The following is a 27370-nucleotide window of genomic DNA, read 5'->3' on the forward strand; positions in this document are numbered from 1 at the left end:
GTCACGTTTCAGCAACGTCTGTACATCTACGATTAATCAAGGATCGAGAACTAACCGCCAATCATTTCTTATCGTGTTGCAGGCAACAAGAAAGATTTCAAAATGCGGTTACCTGTTCGTCGCCCCGGGCTGGGACTTCTCCAATCCGCTGAATCGCACGAAGGTAAGAAAAATCTTGGGCCCAATTGAAAATCTTTATCCTCGGGCCGTTTCATCACCGATATGTGCACGGTCGTTGGTTACACGTTGGCCGAGGCGTTTAAAGGCCGCGGAAGCGACGGCGAAACGATCGAACGGCGGCGGAGATCGGAAATAGTCCGCGTCTGGGCCATCGATCACTTCCGTCCCGATGCCTCGGGCCACGAGCTACGCGTTATCGACAGTCTATGATCGCGAGATCGTGTTACAAGATCGATCGAACCGCACAATTTTCTCATTATCGAGAAAGCGAGGATAACCGTACCGATCTCCCCCTCCGACGCGCTGAAACGATCGATACAATTTTTATTTTCCCTTTCCTCTGCTTTTCCCCTCCCATCCATCCGCTTCCCTATGGAGGAATGTAGAACCGATTTTATTTCTTTTTTCTTGGTTCGATGAGAAAAGAAAATTAATAGAAGTTAATATTAATTATAAAGTATCGTTTTTTAACTCTTTCCTCCAGTGTTATGGGACGGTATATAGATTCGATGCAATTTTATTTTCTCCCTTTCTATCGATTTCCCTTCGTTATACCGTCAAACTATGGAGGAAGAAAAGTTAGTGGAAGTTGATATTGCAAAGTATCGTTTCTTTTTTTTTTTAATGTTAATGGTCGAAGTCGTTTCACGTTGATCGTCCAAGAATATACAACAACTGCAGTATACGGATTCTTTCTTTTAATTTCGCGGACAAACTTCTCTCCAGATGTTTCTCTCTCAACATGTATCTGAAACGATCGACAAGATCGTTTTATTTCCTCTTTCTCTTCCCCCACCAACGCCAATTTCGCTCTACGAAACACGCCTTTCGTTTCAACTTGGTCCACAAACTTCGTCCTCTCAACACGTTTCAAACGATCGATTCAATTTTATTATCCCACTAATGCCCGACTTCGTTCCACGAAACACGCCTTTCGTTTCAATTTCATCCACGAGTCTTTCTCCCCCCTCTCTCCATAGATCTTCTTCTCTCAACAACGTCGAAACGATCGATATAATTTTACCTTCTCTCCTTCTATCGACCAACATAGCAATTTCGCCCCAACGAAACACGTATTTCGTTTCAATTTCGTCCACCAACTTCTTCGCAGATCTTCCTCCTTCGAACAAGTTGGGAACACGATCGTTGATACATATTTTGTCTCTTCTTTCTCTCTCTCCCTCTCTCCCTCCCCCCTCGATTTCCACCTCTACACGCCTTTCGTTTCAATCTCTCGAGCGCAATACCTTCTTTTCTCCAGTTTTGCAGCCAACTTCTTGCGACCGTATACGTGACTGCGAATTGTAAACAGTCGCTACACACAGCGGATCGATCCGCTTTTTTTCTCTCTCTTTCCTTTTCCTCCCCGGCTTTGTATTTCGTATCGATCGAGCACCATGGATCGGTCGTGCGTTCCTTTCTAAACTTTCTCCCGCGATCCTCGAACGCTTACGTCCAACCGAATTTTTCAGCCCCGTCCTCGGATCGATAAGAGAGGACACCACCCGATTTCTGCGCTGCTTTATACTCGACTCTGTTGGAGCGTCGAGCGAAGGCCGGCCTCCTCAGCCGAGAGTCCTTCGTCGAGATTTATCCGGGCTTATCATTTATGCGAGTATCAATTTCCACGCTGTTCTCTTATCTCCACGGAAGATTCCTCTTTTCCGCGAGTTTGTCGGTCGATTGGGTTTAAGAGAGAAATCGGTGTCCTCGAAATAGATGGAGATATCGTTGGTTGTCGAGCTACCGCTTCGCTTGTGCAAATTGAAAGTTAATAACTCTTTTCGGTTCGTTCAATTTTACTTACTTTTTTACATTTTTAACCTCGCTCGATCCTCGATTGAATTGAGACGAAGCCGGAAGGAGAGATCTTTCTCAACATCTCGATAGATGCTTCGAATTTATCGCTTCATCTTAATCAATCAAATATTAAATCGCGTCTAATTAATTAATGTCTACCAAGTAAATGGTAGCAAGGGATTAGGAAATCGACGTATTTCTAATTTTTTCCTTTTTTCTCTTTATTCGAAACTACACGTTTGAATTATCACGTGGAGAAGTTTTGGCGTTTTTTTCGAGTCGAGTTTTCATTCAGTGAACCGAGCGAACGGTTGTTTGGAAACAATTTCCTGATCGAGCCGTCATCACGAGGGAAGAGTTATCGCGCAGCTCGAATCGATTGGAAGCGCGTATATTGTTATTATAGTACACGCTTCGAGATTCGATCGGCGGGTTTATTCGATGCGTGAAGAGCGAGTTTAAACGATCGATTATCGAATCGAGGGGACGAGATTGTCGAGAAAGAGTACGAGTAGAAAGCGGTTTCATGGACGGCCGTGTTTGGCCTCGATCAACACACTCTCCCTTGATTTCCTATGACAGCTGTGACTGCTCTTCCGCGACTGCTCTCTCTCTCTCTCTCTCTTCCCGCGAATAATGGAGAGAGATTCCTCTTCCGGTTCGGATGATGCTGCTCGAGGAGTTCGCCTCGAAGAACACGCTTTTCAGCAAGGAAGGACGAGAAGGGGGAGTATAATCTTTATTATGATTGTGGAAAAGTGGATACCTTGATCCCGGTGTCGTTTTCATTATGATGGATGACTCGTCATTTATTGTTTCTATCTTATGCAACGCTTGGGAGTTGTGTAAATCTACGAATGGAGTCCAAAGGAAGGTTTTTTTCTTTTTCTTCTTCTTATTTTACTCCACGTGTACGAGAAGAATGATGTATGCAAGAAGTTTCAAACATCTGTTAGTTAGGAGAAAATGATATATCGAAGAATACGGAAAGGATAATAGATAATGTTCCGCCGCTATTTATTATCGCCTTGCTTAATAATACTAACATTTACAATAACGATAAAGCAGAATGTAATAAAGATACGCGGGATCGAATTAAGGAAATGTGTTTGTTCCATTCCACGTGGAAGAATAAAAAATTTACAACAAATTTAATTTTGCTTGAACGAGAAGAAAGGAGGGAGAACGAACGAGTAGAGGGGAGGAGCGAGAGGGGAACAATGGAGACAAAGGGAGTAGAGAGAGAGAGAGAGTTACAAAATAGATAAGAATAAATTTACATAACCACGCGAAAAAAATCGCCCCGAGCGCGATTCGAATTTATCTCTTACGTCACCAAACGGCCGTATATCATCCCGAAACGCAAAGAAAGAGAGAGAGAGAAAGATATTAAATTCCAACGATTTAGAGCCCTATCCATTCCGTAAATTACTCTCATTAAATCCCAGCTATCGTTTAGCGAAAAGGATGCCTGTGTACACACGTATATGATATAATAGCTCTCCGTCCCCTCGATTTATCTCGAATTCAGACGTCGTTTCGTTCTAATCGAATCTGGTGTAAGAGAAAAAAAAAAAGAAAGAAAAAACGCCTCCAATTATTTCTCCAAACTGGCGCCTTCGAACCGCCATGGAATGGAAAGGAAATCGCCGATTTCGATCAAATTCAAATACGAGAGATTTTTCAATTCTCGAAAAGAACGATCACTCGTCTCGTATCGAGGGAGGAACGAAGGAAAGATGAGAAATCTTTTTTTTTTTATTTCACCGTCATCGTTATCGATCATACTGTATTCTTTTCGAGAAACTAACTAACTAACTAACTAACTAACTCTCGTATAAATTTCATTCGAAATGTGTGCGCGTGGTTTTGTATACGTTGCCTTGTTAGGCACGGGATCGTTAGAAGGGCGGGATAAACGAGCGGCGAGACGAGACGAGACAAGAAGAACCCGGAAGCCTGGGAATCGGCCTCGAGTCGTATTGTCGTATCTGACCGGTTGGAAACTATCGTCGAAATTACATCGAGCGAGCCTGTAAATCTCGTTCGTTTCACCGCGAGACGTCGGAGAAAGTGAATAATTAGAAGGCGCCTTAAGGCTTTAAAGGCCTTTAAAGAGTTAAACGACGAAACGGTGCGTAACAGGCCGCCAGTCCTCTCTTCGGCATCAACGAGTCGCTGCACGACTCCTTAATTAAGTGGATCTTGTTTATTCACGTTAATTCCGTCACGTAGATTTTTCACGCATCCCCTCCCCCTCCTTTATCCCTTAAAAGGATGAATAATATCGATTGAAATATCGAACGGTTTATCGTCGATTCAACAACATTTTTCGAAATTTCCCAGGGAGTGGTAAATTAGGAATTCGGTGGAATTTCGGGGGTTCAGGATTCTTCGAAGTTTCGACCGACTTGAGAAAACACGTTGCGCGTAACGTGCGCTGTCGTAATCGAGCAAACGAATATTGCAAATACGGCCTCGTCGTAATAAGATAAGAGATTTCATCGATAAGGTAATCGTAATATTTTCCATCGTATTACGATTAAAAAGAGTCACGATTTCTCGATCTTTCAAAATCGTTTTCGAGGCTGAAAACGTTCTCTTCCGTGTTGTCTTTATATATATATATATGTTACTCGAATCGTGCATATATAGGGTGTTTAATTAAAAATTAAGCTTGAAAATTTGTCGATTTTTACTTTTTCAAAAAAGAAGAAGAAGAAGAAAAAAAGAATATTCAATTTGCTTTCGTACGTAGAATAACTTCCTGTTAATTATCTATTCATGATATATTGTATAGAAGATAGTAAAAACGTATGCAATACTCGACAAATTTTTCAAACTCGAAAACAAGGTTTTAAATGAGAAAATTATACATATTTTTTTACATATACGGAATAACATCCACTCGTGACGTCTACGCGATAAACATCTAAATTTAATCTCGCCGAAGACAAGGTCTTCGATGAAAGAATCCTATTGTACGTATCAACTTATTTTTCCACATTTAAATTCTACTCCTCCACGACTCTTCCAACTGTTCGATATAAATCTAAAAAAACATCCCCCTCCTTCTCGCCTCCTTCCTATCTACCCTACCTGTCACTACTTGTGGACCACCTTGTGCACGCGAAAGGAACGACCGTCGTTTACCAACGATTAGTTGCATAACAATAATGACACAGCATGTGCGTCGAAACGAGAGGTAGCTGCTAAATCAGCATGTCGACGACGTTGCGTATCGTATCGATACCCCCTCCCCGCGATGTTTGTCAACCAACCGACTCTTCCCCTCTTACCCGTTCCGCCAATCGTTAAATAACGAGCGTAATCGAGGATATGGTGGTGGTGCTCCTGTTTTCTTTTTGGGAACACCAAGTTGCGCTACCAAGTGTACCGCTGCCGTCGTTTTATTACACAATGGTATGTATGCACACGCGGCGAGGTGCGGCGCGGTTTATTGCGTAACCGACATATCTCATTGTTAGCCTCGAGAGTCTTTTGTAGCCGAGGAAACGCACGGAGTTGTTATCAGGTGAAGAAAGAAAACGAAACGCTTTCCTTTTGTCGGCTGACCTCATCCCACGCGAGCTGTTACACACGCGTTATACGCGCGTACATTTATACTGCCATAACTGAATTTATTGCTTATCAAACGCGCACCGATCTCTCTCTCCTCCGTTCAATAACCGCTCGTTTGCCCTTTGATCACGCGCCGATTGTTCTACGCAGCCGTTTGGAAGCTTGAAATACGACCGATCGACACTTTTTTTTTTCTTTGAAAATTCAGAAATTTCATGATTCTGCTCCATTCTCGTCTCGGAATTTTTTCTTTCTTTCTTTCTTTCTTTTTCACGTGCGATGTGAAATGAGGGGAGAGGGGGTTGCAACTCGAACTTTGCGCTCGTATACGTGTAAGTAAAGCAAAGTTATTGAAATTTAATCCTGACCTCGATCGAAGGAAAAAAAAAATTGCATTTTGCTGAATGCGTGGAAAAAGAGGGTCGAAAGTCGAAGTTGTTTAAACGCGATTTCGATACGATTCGAGATTGATCGGGAGATGTATTACGCGAATAATATTCGAGATTAAAAGTGAAAGAATTATCACTTGCGTCGCGTGGGATTACGAACGGGATTACGCTTGATCTGGATGCAGTTGGACTTACGGCAATTGGTATTTAGGTCGCGTTGGGTCTGACCCGTGCCGTCTTTAACTACTTAAAATTTACATTATGATTAATTCTTTGCCGAGGCACGTTTGACGTTTTGCCTCGGCTGATGCATATTCAACATCTTTCTTCCCAGGCTTATCGGTGTTCGAAAAAAACGGAAAAAGAAAGAGAAAAATTTAGCACGTGACTCATACTCGTAGATACGAATTTTACATCGCGAACCGCTCTCGTGCCTACGCGTACAATGCTATTCAATTTAATTCCAAGAATAAATGCACGAATAAAAATTGGAGAAATCTTCGATTCGAACGCTCGTTCTCCAAAACGACCCGATTAGATCCCCGCAGTAACGCGGGACGAGCAAAGTCGGATCTAAATCAAGCCTAGAACCGTTTCGGTTCAGGCTATTTCCAATCTGGGTTAGTCGCTTGCGACTCTCGTTAAACTCACTCGTCGAATCCTTCCTTTCCTCCATTGTTGTGTTTCGTTTCATTCGTGCGTCCACTGTTCGAAAATGATCCATGGGCCGGGATCAAACCCATCCTCCTCTTTTAATTTTAATCAGCCAATTTTAATTTGATTCGTTTCTATGTGCCTCTGAATCGACAACTCGCCCGCAAAAGATATTTTCCCAGAGAAGGTTTTTGCGCGAGAAGAAATTGGCACACTCTGATGAACCTGCGATGCGCGGAAAAAAAAAAAAAAGAAAAGAAAAAAGAAAGAAAAAAAGAAAAAAATCGAGGCCGAGCGTAAAATTCCTCGAGTAACGTTAATTTGCATCATAATGGACAACCGCCTCGTGTCTCCTTTAAGATCGTAACCGGTATTTCTCTCTCTCTCTCTTATTCCTATTCTTCTTCCGATCGGTTCGTCTCCTTTCGATCTTTAGATTTTTTCCCCTTCTTTCTCTCTTTTTCTTCTCCTTTTTTTCCCCTCTTTTTCGAGGAAACGACGACAAGTGGCACGTCCCTAATGGTACGCTTTCACTGGCTGAAAACTGGGAGCCACAATGAAGGCACGACGCGCGGCTACGTGGATAATCATATTAATTTGTAGAAAATCCGGAGCATCGGTTATCCGTGTCGTGGAAGTTTCGTTTTCTTTTTTTCCCAAGCCACTGATTCGAGGACGTTGTCTCGTTCGACAGCTAGGTTAACGATCGGTTTCTGCCTCGTTAATTTTAATACAAGTTCGTCGAGACATTGTACGCAGTTAATATTTCGGCTTTGGTGTAGGAGGAACGACGAAGGAATAATTCGTATCGGAATAATTCATCGATTATATTCTCATTTTAACTCTTAACGCGATAAAGATATTCGTTCGTGATAAAGAAATAAAACAACAAATTCTGCCGTATTATTTTTCTTGGCGATTTTTTCACGATTCTGTCGCGCGGTTCTTGATCACACGCTCTTCCAAATTACATAATCAGATATCATGTGTACGTACGCGTATGTAAAGAATCACAGTGAAATTGCAATGATCTCTGTATCGTTCTCGCGTTGCGAAAAATAACGCATAATTATTTTTTTTTTCCTTTTAACGCAATTTCTGCGGCTCTTTTACGTAACCGACACCTCTAATGCAATGTAAATACGATACATTTAGATTCCAGAGATAAATACGCGATGAGGTAAAAAAATGTAGCCTCTCCCGTAGCTTCACGCCTCGTTTAATTTAAAGAAGCATCGAGCGCTAATTAATACGATCGATGGATAAAATTTTCACGCCATTACTTTATCATCGAAACCTCCGTATCTCGTTAATCGATTCGTTGTTTATCCAATCAATCTTTTTCTTATTCACGCAGGACTGATTCGCGCTAAGAAATGTGCTTGTTCGATCCTCGGGAACGTTTGTTCCTCGTTTACCTCGAAAATTTCACGAGAGAGAGAGAGAGATTTAAAATTACGAATAATCCACGAACGATGCTGTAAAGAAAAAGAAACGACTGTCATAAACGTTACTACGCTCTTTCATACAGCCTTTTTCCATCCCGCCCAAAATTGCAAGCATAATCCCCCTCCCCGATTCTCAAAGGAATCTCCACCATGGCGAAATCGCTCGCATCACGTGAAATCGTCCCGTGATTCCAGGGAGATTATTCCAATACCGTGAAGAACGGATCATTGGGCCGTGGCTCTCCCTCCCCAACCTCCGCTATCGACTTTACGAGATTTTAATTGAACAATATCGAATGAAGACAAGTCATCGAAGGGCCTTTTCGCGAGTTCTTGTTAAACATTCCTCCGTTGGATGGAACTCGTGCACGTTTGTTGCTCGCGCGAGGATTTAACGAGCGTATTCCTGCCATAACGAGCAAACGTTGGGTTCACGAGCGCGGGACATCGTTGTACAGTCCGTAATATAAAGATCGTGGATGGATGATTCCGGATGAACAGGATTGATTTCGGAGGAAACTCGGATTTTTATTCTTCACCGTGCGTGTTGTTGGCCAATTAACGGACGTTAAAAACGGACGACGTGTATCGTGTACAAGAGAGGATTAATATTTTAATAATTTTAACAATGAGAGGATCAACAGACTCTTATACATTATCGCGAGTCTTTCTAACGAGGAGAGGGAAAAGGGAAGGGAGATTCGTGGGAAAATAGGATCCTCGAAACTTTTTTCCCCAAAAGGGAACGATCAACTCGGGCGCACGATGTTATAGCGCCGACTGTACCGTGCGGCTTAAGGCCCACATGCAGCAAAATGCATTTGCTTATGGCTGGCTCACGTACGCCCGTATAAAACGGCGCATTATTCGCGAGTTATGCCCCGTACGCACGTCGCTGCTTCTTTCCTCCCTTCCTCCTTTCCTTTTCCTTTCCTTTCTTCTTTCTCTCATCCTCCTCTCCACCCTTTGTGGACTACCTCTCAAAGCCCGAACGCGGCCCTTGCTGCACGCGTCGTCCCTCTACTCCTCCCTTTATTCTTTTTTTATATCTTCGCGTTCCTCGTCGTCGCCTCGGCGCCCGCCAGGCAACGTGCGACACGTGCAAATGCGCCTCAACGCCACGGCTCCACCTACGCGCTCCACCTAATCGATGCGTTCATTGTTCGCACGGCGGTGGGCTTGTTTGCTTTGACGAAAGACCGATTAGTCGGAGGAGCGAGTCGGTGGAAATTACGCCCGTTTGGAATCTCGCGTTTGCGACACGCGAGAAAGGAATCGAACGGGAATTGAAATTTTTTTATTCGAGAGAGAGGGAGATTCTCGGGACGAGTATGCTCGTTTGGATGAGAGATCGAAGGAGGAAGGGTCTGTGGTGGAAATTATGCCTGTTTGGAATTCCGAGTTTGCGACATCGCGGGAGGGGATGTCGCGAGAAAGCAATCGAACGAAGCTTGAATGCCGAATGTAATAAATATCGATGAAGTTTCCTTTTTTTTTTTTTTTCGAAAGGAGAGAAAAATTCTCTAATCGTTATTTGTTCCATTATGTAAGCTCGATCGAGCGTCGTTCGGTTGAAAATGGTCGATTAATCGAAGGAAGAGTCGTAAGAGATTTATGTTTCCTTGGAATTCATTGCGTTTGCGACACTCGAGGGGATCGCGAGGAAAGGATTTCTCGTTTACAAAGTATCGAACCGACGTATTCGACGTGTGAAGTTTTTCCCTTTGGACGGGAGAAAGCTAATCTAATCTTTGTTGCATTGTTTATCTTTCGATCGTTTATCGTGTTTATCGTGGAAATCTTGGAGGATTTATAGCAACGAATAAAATTCCTCCTCTATTTTCTCCACCACTGATCTTGGAATCGGAATTTTCTCTCAACGTATCCAAGGGAAAATCTAAATCCCGTTTCCAATCTAAATTCCTCTCTTTTATATCTCCATTTGACTCATCTATTCGATGACGATGACTATTCATCCATTCGATTTCGCTTTCGATTTCGTAGGAATACGAAGAGAATACTGGTTCCTCGCCTTCCTTCTTCCTAGAGAAACTAGTAAACTCTTCGAGTTTGACGAATGGTAACGTGTCAAGAAACGAAAATTGCAAGGTTGGCAAGAATCGAAATTCGTGACCGCGAGAGCGAAGCGAATGGTTTGTGGTTCAAAAGTCGGGTGGAATTTCGAGTGGCAGAAATTGGAGGAAGGCGTTGCTAGGGTCAAACGAGCGAAACAAAGGTGGTGCTCGTGCCAAGCTAATTATCGATAAGACGATCAATCTTTGCCGCACGCCAATCTCTGGCCCACGAGAGAAAGCAGATCCAATTGGGCCTGGTTTGTACTTATCCAGTCGTTGTTTCTCAGGTGTGACCGTTTTTTCGTGAAAATTTAGATGTTGCTTGTAACGCGAAACTATTGCCACTATTTTTTTAAAAAAGTTTAGATTTTTCGAATTTTCAATTTGTCGAATTTCGTTCAAACGATTATTCGATTATTAATTTGTGTAGAAAAAAAATTTTTCTCGTTGAATGCATGCCTCGCAAGCTATTCAATTTGACACGTGACTCACTCTGTACACGTGAAACTATATCGAACGTATTAATGTATCGATGTAATGCATTTTTGATAAAGAAAAAATTGCCAACTACTTTTTATCTGTACGAATAATATTTATAACAATTTTAAAATTAATGGATATCATAAAGGGGGCATGATTCAAGGAATTATTCTTGTCTACCTTTTTAGGCAGTAGATTTCATACGAGTTTCATGGAAATCGAGATAATCGGCGAGGACTTCGGTTCATTGTCTCCTCGTAACTCGATATTTTCACGTCCGATCGTGGGGCATGGAGTGCGCAGGGTTTCAGGTAAACGACTGCCACGAGCGGTGCACGACATTGTTTTATCCAATCAGCGAAGAGAGTTTTAGCTTTGCGTACCATTTTGTATCGATATTTCCACTAGAACGGAACCTCTATATATTCCTAATATTACGCTCAAAATCGAGGCATCGATTTTAAAATTTGGCGATTCCTCCTCTTCAAAAAATGGCCGCCTCAATGCTCAATCGACGCGTATATAATTTGAAAAAAAGAAAAGACGAGTTGAAAATTATTTTTAACGAGATCAAAATATTCATTTCAATTTATAAATTGAATTTCAAAATCCTTCTCCTCTTCCCTATATATATATATATCTAATCTTTTAACTATACTCCATTATGGCAGCGGCGCAAAAAACTAAATTTAGACCGATCCACTTTTCTTCCAACGTATTAAAATCGAACGATAATAGGTTCGTAATGGTTGGTCGGATGGAAACATAAACCGACTTGATTTACGAACCATACAACGGAGAAACTCTCGCGTTCCATTGTCTGAAAAAAGCGCGGGGAGGAGGGGGAGAAGGGGGAGGAGGAGGAGGAGAAGCGCGAAAGAAATTGAACTATAATCGGGGAGATTTATATCTATTATATCGTGCAGCCTGGTACTACCATACAAACATCATCCGATAATTACAAAATATCGGAATAATTCTCGCCGATAATTGTTCCCTCGAACCATGTTTTACGATTGGCGCGATTTTACGGGTACGTTGAAATGGATCGATACGATTATATATATATATATATGGGTATCACTTTAATACGTGCCAAACGATCCACTTCTCGTTCTTGTACGGCGAGCATATAATCGCGATTGATCCCGATTTTTCCTTTTTTTTTCGATTCTCTCCTATCGAATAAATTTTAAAACGCGACGTTGATCGTTTCGAATATTCGTAACGAATATTATACGAAGTATTGCGAAATGATATATCTTACTTGCCTTTTGCCTTGCCAAAATTTCGATTTCACGATGATGAAACGCCTTTTTCCTAAATATATATTCGTCGCGGCGAAACGAAAGGCAAGAGTCACGATTATCTATCGGACAATGATCCCGGGAAAGTGAAAATGCCGAGCTTGGGCCCTTGCTCGAGCCAATTACGGGGACTTTATTCATCTGCACGGCTTCGTCATGCCACGGCTCGTGGACGATGGGATTACTCGAATCCACTGCCATTGACGATCCCTTCTTCCCCTCCTTTTCGACCGTATTATTTCCGCCGGGAGAGTGGAGAATATTTCGTTGTGCAAGTTTTAATTAATCAAGGAAGAACCGTTTGGATTAGAAGGAGGGAGTCGTATACCACTGATCGATTGTTCTTTGTTTAATTGATCGAAAGTGTATCTTACATGCGAATTTTTCAATCTCGTTCGATTCAACGGCCTCCTCGTATAACATGTATTCGCATATCGCGTTGCAAAAATTTGAGAACGAGCGTAGAAGTGGTGTATAAGAAACAATATAGCGAGTCTTCGATAAATAATTCGAGAAATTATTTTAGAAATCGTCATAAATTCTAGCGTTATTAATAATGTAACTCCATCTGTGTTTTCTGAATTTCTCATTACCCTAATTATCCTATTTTCTCGGTCCACGAAAGGTGTTAAGCGCAGGTGGACAGCAGGCGTAGTTGGTGTCTCTCGTCAAGCTCTCAAGGACACGCTCTGTTTCCAACGGGATCCCCGTTTTCCGCGAGGGAACAAGAGGCGAGCGTCATGTTCCCTCGATTCTACGAGCAATGCTGGCCACGCCGCGTTAAAGTGGCGCTATTTGGCCACGGCAAAACGGCCACAACGTTGGAACACGAGTATACGGTCGTGACTTCATCGTCTGGTACCTCGATGCCGCCTATTGTTCTACGAATAGACTCTCTAAGGCCTATCTCTTCTCCTTTCGGCTTTTCTCCTTTCACCATCGCTGAAAACACGTGTTCTCCAATCCCCCCTCGATTAAAATTTCGAGAAACCATAGTTTCGACTCGAATCCGAGAAGAAGAGGATAGAGTAATTTTTTTAGAGGGAATTTTGACGAAATATAACAATCCCGTCCTTCGACGAATCAATATTTTTCTTTCATAAAATAACGAAGAAGAAAATTGTGCGCTCGTTGAAAACGATTCAATTAGAAATAGAAAAGGATAGATTTATGGATCATCGATCCAAGTTGGTGGTGAGACGCGAACAACTCGTGTACTCGTATGAAATATCGTGACACGCGAGCCCTGCCACCTACACGGCGAGGAAAGAAGATCGAATCTGATCCGCGGTAATTCGATCGTGGAGAGAAAGGGGCGGGGGAATCGGCACAGGGTGTGAATATCGTTCCCCGCAAACATTTTGTCCCTCCTTCAAACTATTTCCCTTTCCCTAGAAACGCTCTAAGATTCCAAATTTTTTCATACCCCAACTCTTCTCCTCGAGCACGGGATGGAAAAATCCTTCCTTCCACTATTCTTCCCACGCCTCCTCCCTTTGTCGAAGAATCGACCCCCGACCTTTCCGGAAGCGGAGGGGAAATTGCGCGAGTTGCATCAGCAGAATTGGCAGAAAACTGGGAGGGGATTGAATCGAGCGAGGTAGAAATTTCATCGCGCGATCGAACTGCGTGGCGGCGGTGTTCGGATTTCTGTGGCACGGGTGACCGGCAAAAACCTTCTTCGTTAATACGACACGATGCCTTCGGTCTCCGGGACTCGGTGACTAGTTCGATCGGTAATTCGAGACGGGAGAAGTGGCAAGAAGACCCGGAAGAGCGCCGCAGAAGAAAACCCTCGTAACAGGGGATCGCGGTGAATGGCGTACGATCCGATGTTATCTCTTTGTTGGATCGCCGACTTCGCCTCCGGCACGAACCGTTTCCAGAAAACCCCAAATTCCCTCCGCCATCGATGAAATTTTACGGGCATTCGTACCGTGTTTCGATCGAGACCAATTGCATTTCCAAGTAACCAAGTTACGTTTTTTTATCTGGAGAATTTATGTGGATTGACCAGAAGCTTTCTGGAAGATGGTGTTGTTACTAAATTTGGGATCAGTCTTGAGAGAGAGACGCACACAATCGTCGCAATTAAAAGAGTCGATAAATTTTTATCAGGGGACGAGGGAGTGAATCTTGTTTCACCTTCCTTGACGCGTATATTGGAGGGTAAAAAGCTGGGTGACAAGCAGAAAACGATACGGTAATGATCTTAAGAGAACGATTTTCTCCGGGCTATAATTCAAGAGCATTGAAAAACCGCCTCGACATGTCGATATTCCTAATCTCATCGTTGAATCCCTGACTTATTATTAGCAACAACACGCCGTGTACCGGTATGCAGTGCCGTTTGCTTATTATAGACAGGAAATAGACTCGAATAAGCTCCGATTAGCAGGGCGTTGACTCCGCAACCAAGTCCTAAATTCGTATCCATCTGAGACGCACGGACTTTGATATTTATTCCACTCTTATTCGAAAGGTGAACGTATATCGTTTGCAATTTTGTTTATCGAATTTATATCTGGATATCTCGAAAATATTTACATAAAAGTGATTAAAAGGAATGCTGAATATCATTTGGATCTTGAGAATATAAAAATGGAGGATAGAAAACAAAGGAATAATTTTTTTTTTACTATTTATATTTCCATTGCACAAAACAATTACGAAAATCTTGAAGCCAGTGTAAATCGTTCATTTCCTAAATCAGCGAACTACATTATTATCTCATTCCAAAACATCCAGATGAAGCTAAAAATCGCTTCGATTCGAGATTATCGAAAGCATCGAAACGTTAAAAACGTTGCTCAATATCGCCCATCAAAAGAAACGTCAAACGTCGAAAAATAAAAAAAAAAAAAGTAAAAATCGGCGAAGATCGGGTGTAAAGGCCGATGCGCACTTGGCACACATTCCCATGGCGAAAAAGTGACGGACGGGCGGAGAAAGGGAGAGGAGGGGTCGGAGAGACCGTGCGAAAGCGTTCCTCTCGCGGCGAACGATCGGAAAACGATCCACGATCCCTTCTTCTCTCTCCCTTGGATCGATCCCCCGTGATGTAAAACGCGGCGTGAGTGACGAAAAGGGACATGCGCTTGTAATTGTCGAGAGAGAGAGGCCGGATAACGCGATTTATCGCGGCACGTATCCTATCCGAATCCGATTCGCCTCCTCGTCGATCGTCGATTTACGAAGCCGGCGAAGGGGCGAACCGCAACGATAAACCGTTCGAAAGCCGTTCCTCCGTGAGAGTGGACGCGCGACGTGGAGAGTTGTACGAGGAGTCGATGGAGATTCGAGGTGGAATTGTGGTGGAAGAGAGGAGGATGGACGAGACGGGGCTCGTCCGATCGATCGATTTCGCGCCAGCTGGTGGTTCGGATTGAGAAGCAGTGGTCGATTCTTCTTGGAGATTTTAGGGAATTTAGAGCCGGATTTATTTAACGGAATTATTTCCTTTCGAAATTTCATTCGGATGTCGATTACATTGATTTGCTAGAAGATTGGGAAAATTGTTGGGAGGATTCGATTCGGCGCGGAAGATCGCGAATTATTTTAATCGAGTGGGATGAAAAGAGCGGATTCTTTGTTTTGCGACAAAAAGGATGAAATTGGGGAACGGACGTCGATGAATTTTTCCTTTTAACGATTTGATTGATTTGATTTTTCACGCGATGTCTAATGAGACACGGCCAACTCGTGGCCAACGCGTGATTTTTCCCGCGTAACCGCGATCAATCATGCTTTGAACCGGGTATGGAAATTACATCTGCGATGTGATTAATGAATCAGCCACGATCGGAGTTATAATCCAGGGTCCTCCAACCGTCACGAGCACACATTCGTGTAATATATTAAGCGAATGGAAAATGGTAGCGGGATAATTGAAACCCGACGATTTTCCATCCTCCTGGGGAAACGATTAACGATTCTTTCCTCGAGTTTTCATCGATGACCGATGTTTCAGCCTACACTCAGTCGAGCAGATTTATACATTTGGAATTTCTTTTTTCCTCGAACGGACAAGGTGAAAGTCAGACGTATCGATTTCAACGAAATTTGATGCGATCCGATGATTGCAATTTCCAAGATATCCGCTCATTTTCGAGGAAATTAAATGTAATCGATATTCCACGTTTTTCTTTTCACGAACTTACGCATAATTTTCCGCGCGATATTAATAATGCAAATGCAAATTGAAGCGAGCCAATATCGAAATGAAGATGGAATACGAATAAGAAGATTAGAAGAGAATTGTTCGGGAAACTTTTACGACGCAAATATAATAACTTTCGAGAGATAGTTACAAGGAACGACGTTACATATATTACACTTTATAATTTCTTCTTTTTCTTCCACTACGCCCTACTTTCCTAACAACTTTCTCGCTTTAATTAATCGTGATCGGTTGTTCGGATTAATATGCAAAGCCGATGATGGCCGACGCTCCCGTTGCCTAAAAACGATCTCGACGGACACCCGTTCGTCCATTTTTCCCGCCGCTCGACAAATCGAGCGAGCACTTGGTCCTAATTCGAAACCGATCCAAGTTCCGCCCGATGCTTTTCTGTGCCTCGCCAGGTGGAAATCTAATTAGCATACCGTCCGCTCTCTCGAGATCCCTCGTAGGATAGGGAGCTACCGTCCCACGACCGTATGATACACGATGTGAAACGAAAGAAGAAGAAGAAAAAAAAAATAATACCAGAGTTAAATATTATACCATACGAGGAAGCATCGAATCACCGAGTGTATAATCGTTGCGAGATCGTGTCGTTGATTATCGTTCTCTTATTCCTCTTTTTCTTTTTCTTCAGATAAGATTACACGCGTGATTTTTTATTTTATCAATTCGTATTACGGAAATTTATATAAGTCGCGCGCTCTTATCGAAAATGGAGAGAGAGAGAGAGAGAGATCGAAAAGTTTTCGATGATAAATCGGAAACTCGAGTGGATGGAGGCGCAGAGCCGGCGCGAAAAGGAATTTGGCGAGCATTGATGGCAGAGACAACGGCGTGAAAGGAAGGATGGCAGAAGGAGGAGGAGTGTAGGACGGTGGTGCGCGTTTAGGTGGCAAGTGGAAAGCTCATGGAGGCAAGATCGAGCGGGGCCGATAACAGGATCGCAGTAACCTATTGCACCGGCGTGATGCTGATGTTGTTCCGCGGATCATAATTTGCACTTGTGGCCACTCGTGCCGCCACTTGGGAAACGCCACGGCCGGCCGGAATGCCGTGAGAACTTGTGAAAAAAGGAACGCGTTTCAGGATCTCCCCGTTGGAGAACGTTTTGCCATTTGTAATGGAAGAAGGTAGTAGTAGGCAGACAACAATCGAGTCGTTAGCGGTGAATTAAGGTCGGCGTCCTCCGCGAAACGAGGATCGCGAGGCCTCGATTTTAAAATTCGCTTTCGTCATTCCTGGCGAAGAGGGTTGATGACACCTTCGAAAATGGAAGGAAAACGTTTGTCTCCGATTCTTGGGATCGGGTTATCTTCGTTAAATTCTTCTTAACTTTTTAGAAATAGCGGAATCCGATTGCTCGGACGGATTCAATCGTATTTTGCAAATGTTTGAGGGCAAGCGAGAAAAATTGGTTAAAAGAAGAAGAGATGGTAATTTTAGCAAGAGATATTGTCGGAGGATTGTTGTAAGGTTTTCTTTTTCCTTTCAGATGATTATGATTATGAACATGTATAACTTTTGTGCTCCGTAGCGTAATATTTTTGCATTATTACACGATAAATACATATAAGGAGAATCGATTTCTCTGAAAGTTCTTTAAGATAATTATTTTTTCTATTGAAATTTTTCCTTGACATTTAGCATCAATGTCGCTAGTCAATTATTCAACTAACAATAACCACGAAACAATTTTTAAGGCGGCGGATTATTACACGTCCTTAATTAATTTCCCATTTCTATTCAACCCAATACTTTTTAAACAAAAGCAAGATTAATGCTTCATCAATAACGCGTTTCCCTTATCTAAAATTAACTACCGATCTATCAAAACTATCCCTATTATCCGACAATGAATACACTTCCCTGCTAGACAAAATTACCAACGAACTATCATCGACTTCTCCACTCCACTAATACTCGACCATCATATCGAATCACCTGTAAATACGAAAAATATATGTATAAACACTTTTCAACAATCGCTTTTCTCTCTCTCTCTCACGCATTCGTCGTGAGTCGCCAATGCTAATACCGGTATTTGTACAACAACGAAATAGCACGAATAGTCGTGCTACCGGTTGAAATTGGACCGTCGAACCCCTCTCCCCCCGTGCCACGAGGGGATAATCGATATTTCAAGCGCGTGACGCAACCGCGACGCGGGGTCCATTTAATCGTCAAACGCCATTTCACGACATTCCAGGTAAAACAAAGTAGCGAGTCGACGAGGTGGTAGTTTCGCAATATTCACGTGCCTCCGCTGCACCTTCGCTTCGATTTATCACGAGGCAGGCAGAGCTCTCTCTCTCTCTCTCTCTTTCTTAAGCAGCCGTAGCTTTTCGAGCCTCCATCTTGGCACGGATTCGTTTAACGGAGCTTTTGCTGCGTATGCACGCGTTCGAAATGCCCGCCGTATGTATCGTCTGATTGTCTGGGGGAGGGGGGACTGTCCTTATCGAGGTGTGTCGAGTCGACAGGTGGCGACGAGCACGCGTGTCCCAGCCGTGGAAATAGAACGTGGTGGAGAGAGAGCTCGATGGCTCGTGACGGTATGAGGAATATTTTTAGTTGCTGTCTCTTGGTGTGCTGTCTTTTCGAATCGATCATCTTTGATAAAGAATCGTTTTAAGGATAAACGAGATGTGTGCGTCTTGCAACGCACGTGTATTAGTTATGTTTATTATCGTGGATGATATATATATATTTTTTAAAATCGCGTTTAGAATCACGAGTATTTATCCGAAACTTGGTAGAGTAAGGTGTTTTAGGAAATTGACGAGACCAATTATCCTCGCGAGAGTTATAAATAAACAAACGTAAAAACGCGCGAAAAACAAAAAGAGATATTGGACGAGGATTTTATTAGGTCGAGGTTGACGGTCCAATTAAATCGGCGAAGACGGCGAGGAAATAAAAAGAAGGCCGCCGGTTGGAATGGGAAGGTGAGCCGATGAAGGTGTCCGCAGGGGACGAATAATTGAAATATCGAAGGCTAATTGAGCCAGCAACTGGCTGGAACGGTCGGGATTAATTCGGATCGAATAACGGTAGCGAGGAGGAGACGAGCGGTGGTTCGAAAGTGGTGGCCCCCGCCCGACCGACGACTCTCTTTTCGACCGATATTAACGAGCATTAATTAATTCATATCGGCCCTCGCGACTCGCGAATGACATTTATTTGGGCCACTAACGGATTACGGCTCGAAGGGAGGGGGAGGAGCACCTTTAAAAGGCGACGCAACGCTGATAACCGTTAACTCTCTCTCTGGTTTTACCAACAGCGCTTATGCTCGAATTAAACGCCATGATTTTCGAGTGGTTTTATTCGAGCAATTTGAATATTTTATTATAATAAAATTTTAATAATAGAGAGATTTTACTCTTTTAACCGCTTAGTTAAAATTAATAGATACCGATTATCTCGTTTATTGTGATTATTGTGATTTACGTTTCTTAAATTTTCATTACAATTTTTAGATACTCGTGGTGATTTATTTAAAAAGAGTTTATATTTGGAGCGCACCTCCTATTGGCCTTGTTACGAAAATAGCGAATTTATTTAAATTTCACGGTTCTTAATTTTGTTTATGGTATCTTGTTCACCGAATCAATTTGCAATTCCTCCTCCTCCATCATCATCATCATCATTATCATCAAGATTCTCTCATCCAGATCGTAACTCTACTAAGTCTTCGCGATCCACTAACCCTGTTTACCAAGTTCCAAGATTTCAGTAAGTTTCACGGTTCTTAATTTCATTTATGATATGTCGTATCATAAATAAACTTTCTAGAAAAAAAAAACCTATTCCAATTAATTCTTCTTCATCTTCTTCTATTAACGATTCTTCTTATCGCGATTTCACTGCGTTCACCCAATTATGCCCGTTCGAACATAATTCTTATCCCAATAATCCATCGAATTTAGCCATCGTAATTTCGATATTTACAATTCGATCATAATTGAAGATAATTTTTCGAAAAGTTTTCGAATTAAACCGCTGCGAGCCGCGGCAGCTTTATAAACTGAACGTATTATAAACCGAGGCGTGTATATGCGCACAAATATCCAGTCTCTCTCTCTCTCTCTCTCCCTTTGCACGTACACGCGCGTGCATCCCGGGCCAAGCGAGGATAGTCCATACCTAGAATGAGTTATATCGCATTGAATATCAGCCGATAGGATCTCACTCGCGGCTGCCTCCTCTTCCTGGCCGGCTCTCAAAGCGGCCGCGCGCGAGCCATACCCTTTTACAATATTACATCGTTCCACGAGTCCACTCCAATTCGTGCCTCCGAAGAGTCATTGCGCTACTTTGTTTCCACTGTCCAAGCTGTTTCCACGCTTTCGCGTTACGGAACACGCTCCGGTAATGGCGGGAGGAGATTCGTTTATGGAAGAGGGAAGGTGCTAGGGAGAGGATGTTTTGGAATGTGGAATATGGAATTTGGAAAAGTGGAGTAGAATGGGACGTTAAGACGTCGAGACGTGTGTAATTTGGATTTGTATTTGGCGAGGGGGGAAGATTGGAAGTGGAGATAGAGAATGATTCTCGAATTGGTCGGGAAACTAGGGGAAGATCAGTTTCTTTCTGCAGAATAGAATTCTTACAATGAATCGTAGAATTAAGATCCACGTTAGGATGATACAATAATTCATACGGTTTTAGGAATCCCTAGATGTTAAATAGGGTTCCCTAGAAGGGAAATTCTTGGAAGAATTCTTGTACAATTCTCAATAACGGGATGATAGAGTTCTATTAAACCATCTACTCCCACCTCTCGCTGATTTTATACTTCTTTTTAAAAAAAAACTCAAACCGGAGGCAAGCTCGCACGAAGAACGCGATAATCGTTGGTTTAAAGAAACGACGCACTACAAACTTCTCTGAAACTTCAAGGAAGAAAGAAAGAAAGAAGGAAACAAGATTCTCAAAAGGAAGTACGAGGAGGGGGTTTTATCTTCGACTTCCTCCCTCCTCCTCCCCTCCGTTTACGTTTTTCCATACGAAATGTTGGACGTGTCGTGTCACGGCAGCGTGGCTCGACTAATTTCTTTAACGAGCCCTCACCTTTTTTACCGTCGTCCTCCGTCATCCGCGATGTCGCACCGCGGTCTTAACCTGGAATGCGAAGGATCGCGCGACCGATCGAGCCGAGCGGATCTCGAATAGCTTTCGTCAAGGTTGATTCGGGCGACAAGGCTGAGTCACGGCCCGATCCAGGACTACATTCCACCACTCGGCACTGAGATAGCCGAGATTTCGCGAAAAAACCGCGCCCGGATTCGCGCGAATTCTTCGCGAGTTTTTTCTCTCTCTCTCTCTTTCTTCTTCTTTTAATCGTAATATCGAGCGATACCGGTGGATCTTTTCGATTCTGGAAGGTAGCATCAGCAAGCACGGAGGGAGTGTTTGAGAGCGTTTCTTTTCTTTTTTCGAGAGGAGCGAGATTTATTATTCACGATTCGATCACGAATGGTAAATGAGAGTTCGAATCGATCGTTTAACTGGTTTAACAAATACCAGTTAAAGACGAAGTGACGAGTTGTTCAAAGAAGGAACAGATACAAACAGTGATATAATACCGCGTGTCTACATAAACTTATACCACGAACTTTTCATGAATGACTCAACCGATCCACGTAACGCTGCTTTATAGTATATACTCGAGTGTTACATCACGGAGAATCGAGCAGGAAGGTCGATCCACATCGTCTCCTCGAGTAAACGCGTTCAACTGAAGGAATTCGAACGAGCCTCTCTATTATTATTCAAAAAATTGTAAAATTTTAAAGCTCCTTGTGTACAAGTAAAGTTTAATTTCGCGCGATCCGCGTGATTGATATTTGAGAGTTTCGCTTTGCATACTCGAAAATCTAAAAAAAAGAAAAAAGAAGACACAAGGAGACACCTCAAAGAAAATCTATACCCCGTTCGATAAATCTATAAATCTCAAAAAAAAAAAATATCCTTGCTGAAAGGTAGAAAACGAAAGAAAGGATTGCTACAGTGTTTGCCTTGGAAAGGTCACGGGGAGGTGGCTTTGAAAGGTCGTGTCGGTTTCACCGGTCGCTTCTTCGGACGACGAAAGAAAAAGAAGAAAAAGAAGAAGAAGCGAGCGAGCGAAGGAGGAGGAGCACGTTAACGATCAACACGCGACGAGGAGGACAGACCTAGCCGGTGAAAGCGAATCTCCCATTAATGTTCTTCTCTCCGGCTTCAACATTTCAGTGTGTATATGCATATTTAAGTGCAGTGCCCCGAGGACTTCCGGTCAGCGAATAATATACCAAGGGAAAGAAAGGAAGAGAGAGAGAGAGAGAAGAGAGTTTGAAGAAGTTGATGATGGACTTTTGCTTCGTGACGCGGTCATTAGGCTATATTGTAACCCCTCCTGCTCTTTTCTACACGCCCCCTCGATCCTGGCAATTAGACACGGGGAGAATTTGCAACTTTCCTTCGATGCTTGGAAAAATTGTGCCCTCTCTGATCCGCGTGTGAGAGACTCGTGGAGAGATATTTAACAAGATTTAAGGGGAAGGAGAGTGGAAATGGTATTTAACTTCTACGTGATGGAACGAGAGGTGGAAACGTTTATTCGTATAAACGATGATTTTTGGAATTGGAATTTTTACCAAGTCGTGTATCGAGTCAAGGGATAAGTATAAATTTGATGAAAGACTTGTTTAGATTTTGGTGGAAAATTCCGAATAAAGCCAGCGAAGAAATTTATCAGAATATCCTTAACTCTTGTACCAGATCTGTATCTTCGATTCGTCCAAATATCTTAACATCGAGCACGTGAATAAATCGAAAGGGCAAGCAAGAGAGATAGAAATGAATCGTTGTGCAAGTAAATAAGTTAAGTTGAATTTCGCAAAGTGGAAAATTCACTTTTCGAATACGAGTTATGCAACACTTTATTACACCATGTAATCCCCGTTATCGCTCGCTGTTTGTAAACAGGATCTGGAATTAGGTGGAGCGGCATAACCGAGATACGTAGGATCCGTTGGAGATTCTGTTGAACGATGAGGCGGCCGCGGCTTGTAATCGTGATCCTTCGAGCTGCCTCTTATCTCCATAACTGTACTCTCATTCGAGGTAAGCCCGTCGTCACCTCGCCATTCGATCATCGGCGATCTACGAAATTTCTCGAAGTGTATCCAAGGATTCGAGACGAATTTATAAGAGAGAGAGAGAGGTATGGTGGGTTCGAATAGACCCTGACCACATTACGCGAAACACGAAACGAAATTTATTATGCATTCAGTGAAAATATTCTAGGCGAGGAAAATGCATTAAATATCTAGGTTTATAGTCTGGTACGCGTTTATGCTGTGTCTTTTTTATCTCGTTAATACCTGATTTATTCGCCTTGTTATTTGCTTATTAAATTTATTTGGAATAGTTGAAGTGTGTCTAATTTTAGAAAATAATCACCCGGTATTTAGAGAAGATTAGATTTTTCTTAATGAAAAATTCGAAATAAATAAAAGAAGGTGTAATATTGGGATAGATATTATTGAAGAGAAACGTAAAACGTTTCTCTTCGAATGATTTCTTAATTACGAAGAAAAAAGGGCGATAGCGATAGCGATTATGCTTAATTTCAACAATTTCAGGAATATTTCGTGAGTTGTTTCTACAAAAGAACGCAAAGAGGAAAGACGAAAGAAAACGAAAGAAAGAAATTAGAAAGTCGACTCGTCATTTTCTGGGCCGAATGATCGTCGAATTGTTAACGAATGCGCAAAAAGATCGAGAGAGACTTTTAAATCTCTAACTGCGATGAAATTCTGGAACAGCGACGATCAGGTTAATCGAACATTAATCGTTGCGATTCTATGGCGCCTGGCACGTATCCTAACGGGAGAATCACTAATAGTCGTTGCGGTAAGCAATCACAGACCGCCGTGGACAGGTACAGTTATACAGATAAGACCACCTCGAGAGATGATAGTAGCATGTTTGTATCTTTTTATGATTCGATTCGTTTTTTCCCTAATCGAAACCTTTCCTTTTTTTTGTTTTAAGAATTGTTTACAATCATCGATACAATTTCGTAATAAATACTCTTCTCAGAATTCAGGAATCCGAAGAGAAATATCTTATCGATTGACCGAATTCTTGTACAATTCGTAATACACGATCGTTTAGTGTGGAATGGAAAAATTTGAAATTCAAATTTAAACGACAATTTGAAGGAAAAGAGGAATCGAGATTTGATTCCAAAATTTCAAATTCCACGAACATAAAGGGATCTCTTCTATGGCCAAACAAAAGTATCCCCTAATAGTATCGTCAAAAGCCATGAAACCCTGCAGAGAGACGCGACGATCTCTTCGAGTGGCAGCTGGTACTCGAGATCACCTGGTGGACAGAGTGGAGGACACATTACGCCAGATGAGTCATTCGCTCGGGACGAAGAAGGAGAGGGGGAGGGAGGTTGGGCGATCGAGAAGGGTTGATTCGCAGGTGGTTTCCTCGCGTGGACCGGTGGACGGGGCACACGATGCTTCCGATGGACGCTCGGTGCCGTTGGTGGTGACGTGGTGGTGCTGGTGGTGGTGTTACGGTAGGTTATGCCTCGCATTCCACTCGAGGTCGACGAACCGAGACGAACGGCTGCATGCGCGCCTCTCGGCTCCTGGCCACAGTCCGGCCTGCCTTGCCCTTTCCTTTCCTTTCCCTTCCTCTCTTTTCCCTTTCTTTTCGTCCTTTCCGAGGACATCTCTCCTCTCCGATCGCGAATCCTCTTTTCTCGAAAGAGATTCCCGAATTATCATTTACGATACGTGTGTCCAATCATCCTCTCTCGTCGGTGAATCGTGAAAATTAAAGTGTAATCGTGTGCATCCGTACGATCAATAAGTTGCGGATGTTTATGCAAATTTAAATTTTTATGGATATAATTACGGAATAAGATATGTTTCATCCTTGAAATATTATGGTATGTGTATACTTTGCATCGTATTATTTCATGTCTTTTTTTAGAATCTGTGCATTTTATAGAATATCCTTTTATAGGATGAGAAAAAATTAAACGTGGAATTTTATCGATCTAAAATTAAGTTTAATCTAAAATCGAGATTTACGAAAACAGGCTTGTTATGTTTGATCCTATTACAAGTTTTCGTAAAAGCAAATTTTCAATACTAAAATACGATTCAACGATTTGACTTTAAAATCATAAATTCTCTCGGATAGAAAGTGGAGCATGGAAAAAAAAGATGTCTATGTCTAACAAAGACAATCAAACAAAAATCTAGATCATTTCTCCTAATTACTCCTCAATCACGATTTGTCCACACCGTCCACGTCCATGTTTCTCGAATTACACGCGCAAAAAAATAACCACTCTCATCAAGAAAGTCGCCTCGCGCTTTCCCGCTTTTTGCGGCCAGGAAAATCTGGATTCTTCCAGTTGAGCTAGTTTTTTTCCGCCACCGTCATTATCTCGGATTAATTCCGTGGCCTTTCACCGTCAAACTTTTCCCTCTTCTTATTCGCTTCTTATCGACGCCTTTGCTCGAACGACAGGGAGAGAAAGTCGATCCTCCTTCCAATTATCGTAATAGCGCACAACGATCACGAGAAATACCACGCGATCCATCCAAATCTTTCAAACCAACGATTCTTAACCTTTTATTCACTACTCTCTTTATAAATACATTTTTCACGATCGCGTTCTTTCAAGACTTGATTCGAAATTTAAATGCGTAATGCGCATCAAATATTTATATTTAATATTGTTATTGTTGTATATTGTTCGTTGACGAACAAGACTTCAAATTTGGAAAAAAGAGATTTATCGTAAGAAAGCAAGAAACGTCACATACCTGAGATTTTGCGGTCTAGAAGTCTACCATAAGAGAGGTTAGATATCCACCACAACCGTTGTTTCAAACGATTTCTTTTGTCACGTTTCACGAAACAAATTTCCATCGACAGTTTCGAATATTTCCTCGTGGTTTTCCACAAGTGTCGCAACGTGTTCGCAAATTTCTCCACTTTTTCGAGGTGAAAACACCACGTTCGTGCAATTTCGACAATCATTTTCACCATATTTGACCATGTTGCGCCACCTGGCAAAATTATGTACAATTAACCTGAATAATCGGTGCAATTAGTCTAGCACAGCTAACCTCTCGTTTCGTAGATGTTCGATCGTGTTTCGTGTTAGAAACTCTACGAACGAATAGAGTTAATAAGCTCAATTCTAAATATAACTGATAATCGAACAAGTGAACTAGAGATTGATAATCCGTTTGATCGTGGACAAAGAAGTCATGTGTGATATCGACGACTCGAATTTTGTTAAATAATAGATTAAAAAGAGACGAGCAAGAATCATAGGTTATCCGCGAGAAACGTTAACTCGAGGTTTTATAGTTCGTGATTGTTGCAATATTTCGGATTAAATAAAGAGTAATAATTGCATTGAATTTTGAAATTGACCGTAAGTGAAATTTGATTTTAAATTGTTTTTTGGAACATTAGAAAATGGACATTTGGAAGTAATTTACGACGTATTAATTTTTTTAAATTTGTTGGCTTTATTTTCACATTCAGAATCAAAATTTATTCTTGGTTAGAATTCGAAAACTGATTCTGAATTTAATTTTGTCATTATTAAATGTTTATTCGCGAATTAATATATTCTATTTATTAAAAATTATTTTTCTCATTGGAAATAGAGGTTTGTTCGTATTTCTATTTAAAAAAAAATTTGATTACGAATCTTGAAAGCTAACATTTTTAAAATTAACATAAATAAAGTAATAAAGTAATATAAATTTTTTAAAATTAAGAATTAATGAACATTAAACGGGTAATATTAGAGCTTATCTTATTTTATTATTCCTTTTGATGTAAAAACAAGATTTTTTTTCATAAATTAAAGATAATTGATAATTTTACTGAATACGTTGAGAATAAAGAAAGATGAACAGGTGCATAGCGTTGGAGAAAAACTGGATACGCGACTTCATTAGTACAAGCCGTGAACACTTTCGCCGACACATGAAGAACGGCTTGACGGTTGTCGATAATCTGCGAAGACGACTTGCAAGAAAATGCATGTCGGGATTGTGACTAATAGAAAAATGTAGAGAGTTTGCAGGGAATAATAAAAGCGTTTCGAAGAGAAATTCCACGAAACGTGGCTGAAAGTCTGTCTACTGTCTATTGCTCGCGTGGCCGATAATCATTTCTAGAAAGTAATTGCATCAGGTGTGTATGAAAATTCAATAAATCCTCGTAT

The 27370-nt window shown here is 41.9% G+C and overlaps 1 protein-coding gene and 1 long non-coding RNA gene across 11 annotated transcripts in view; both read left to right on the top strand.

Moving 5' to 3' along the window:
* The window catches only part of LOC107997278 (protein outspread), a 181543-nt gene that overhangs the window by 51974 nt on the left and 102199 nt on the right, over positions 1-27370 (top strand). For all 7 annotated transcript variants that reach the window (XM_017055755.3, XM_062072483.1, XM_017055752.3 and 4 more), the window contains exon 2: positions 83-163. In XM_017055755.3, the coding sequence (XP_016911244.2) occupies positions 83-163 (81 nt within the window). The remainder of the gene's footprint in view (positions 1-82; positions 164-27370) is intronic.
* Positions 170-27370, top strand: part of LOC107997282 (uncharacterized) — a 30731-nt gene continuing 3530 nt past the window's right edge. For 2 of the 4 annotated variants that reach the window (XR_009829110.1, XR_009829111.1), the window contains exon 1: positions 26253-27339. This is a non-coding gene — a long non-coding RNA (uncharacterized LOC107997282). Of the gene's footprint in view, positions 27340-27370 lie in introns of all 4 variants that reach the window. The other 2 variants (XR_009829112.1, XR_009829113.1) reach the window with 2 other exon arrangements.

Source organism: Apis cerana, linkage group LG3, assembly GCF_029169275.1.
Source record: "Apis cerana isolate GH-2021 linkage group LG3, AcerK_1.0, whole genome shotgun sequence".
NCBI lineage: Eukaryota > Metazoa > Arthropoda > Insecta > Hymenoptera > Apidae > Apis > Apis cerana.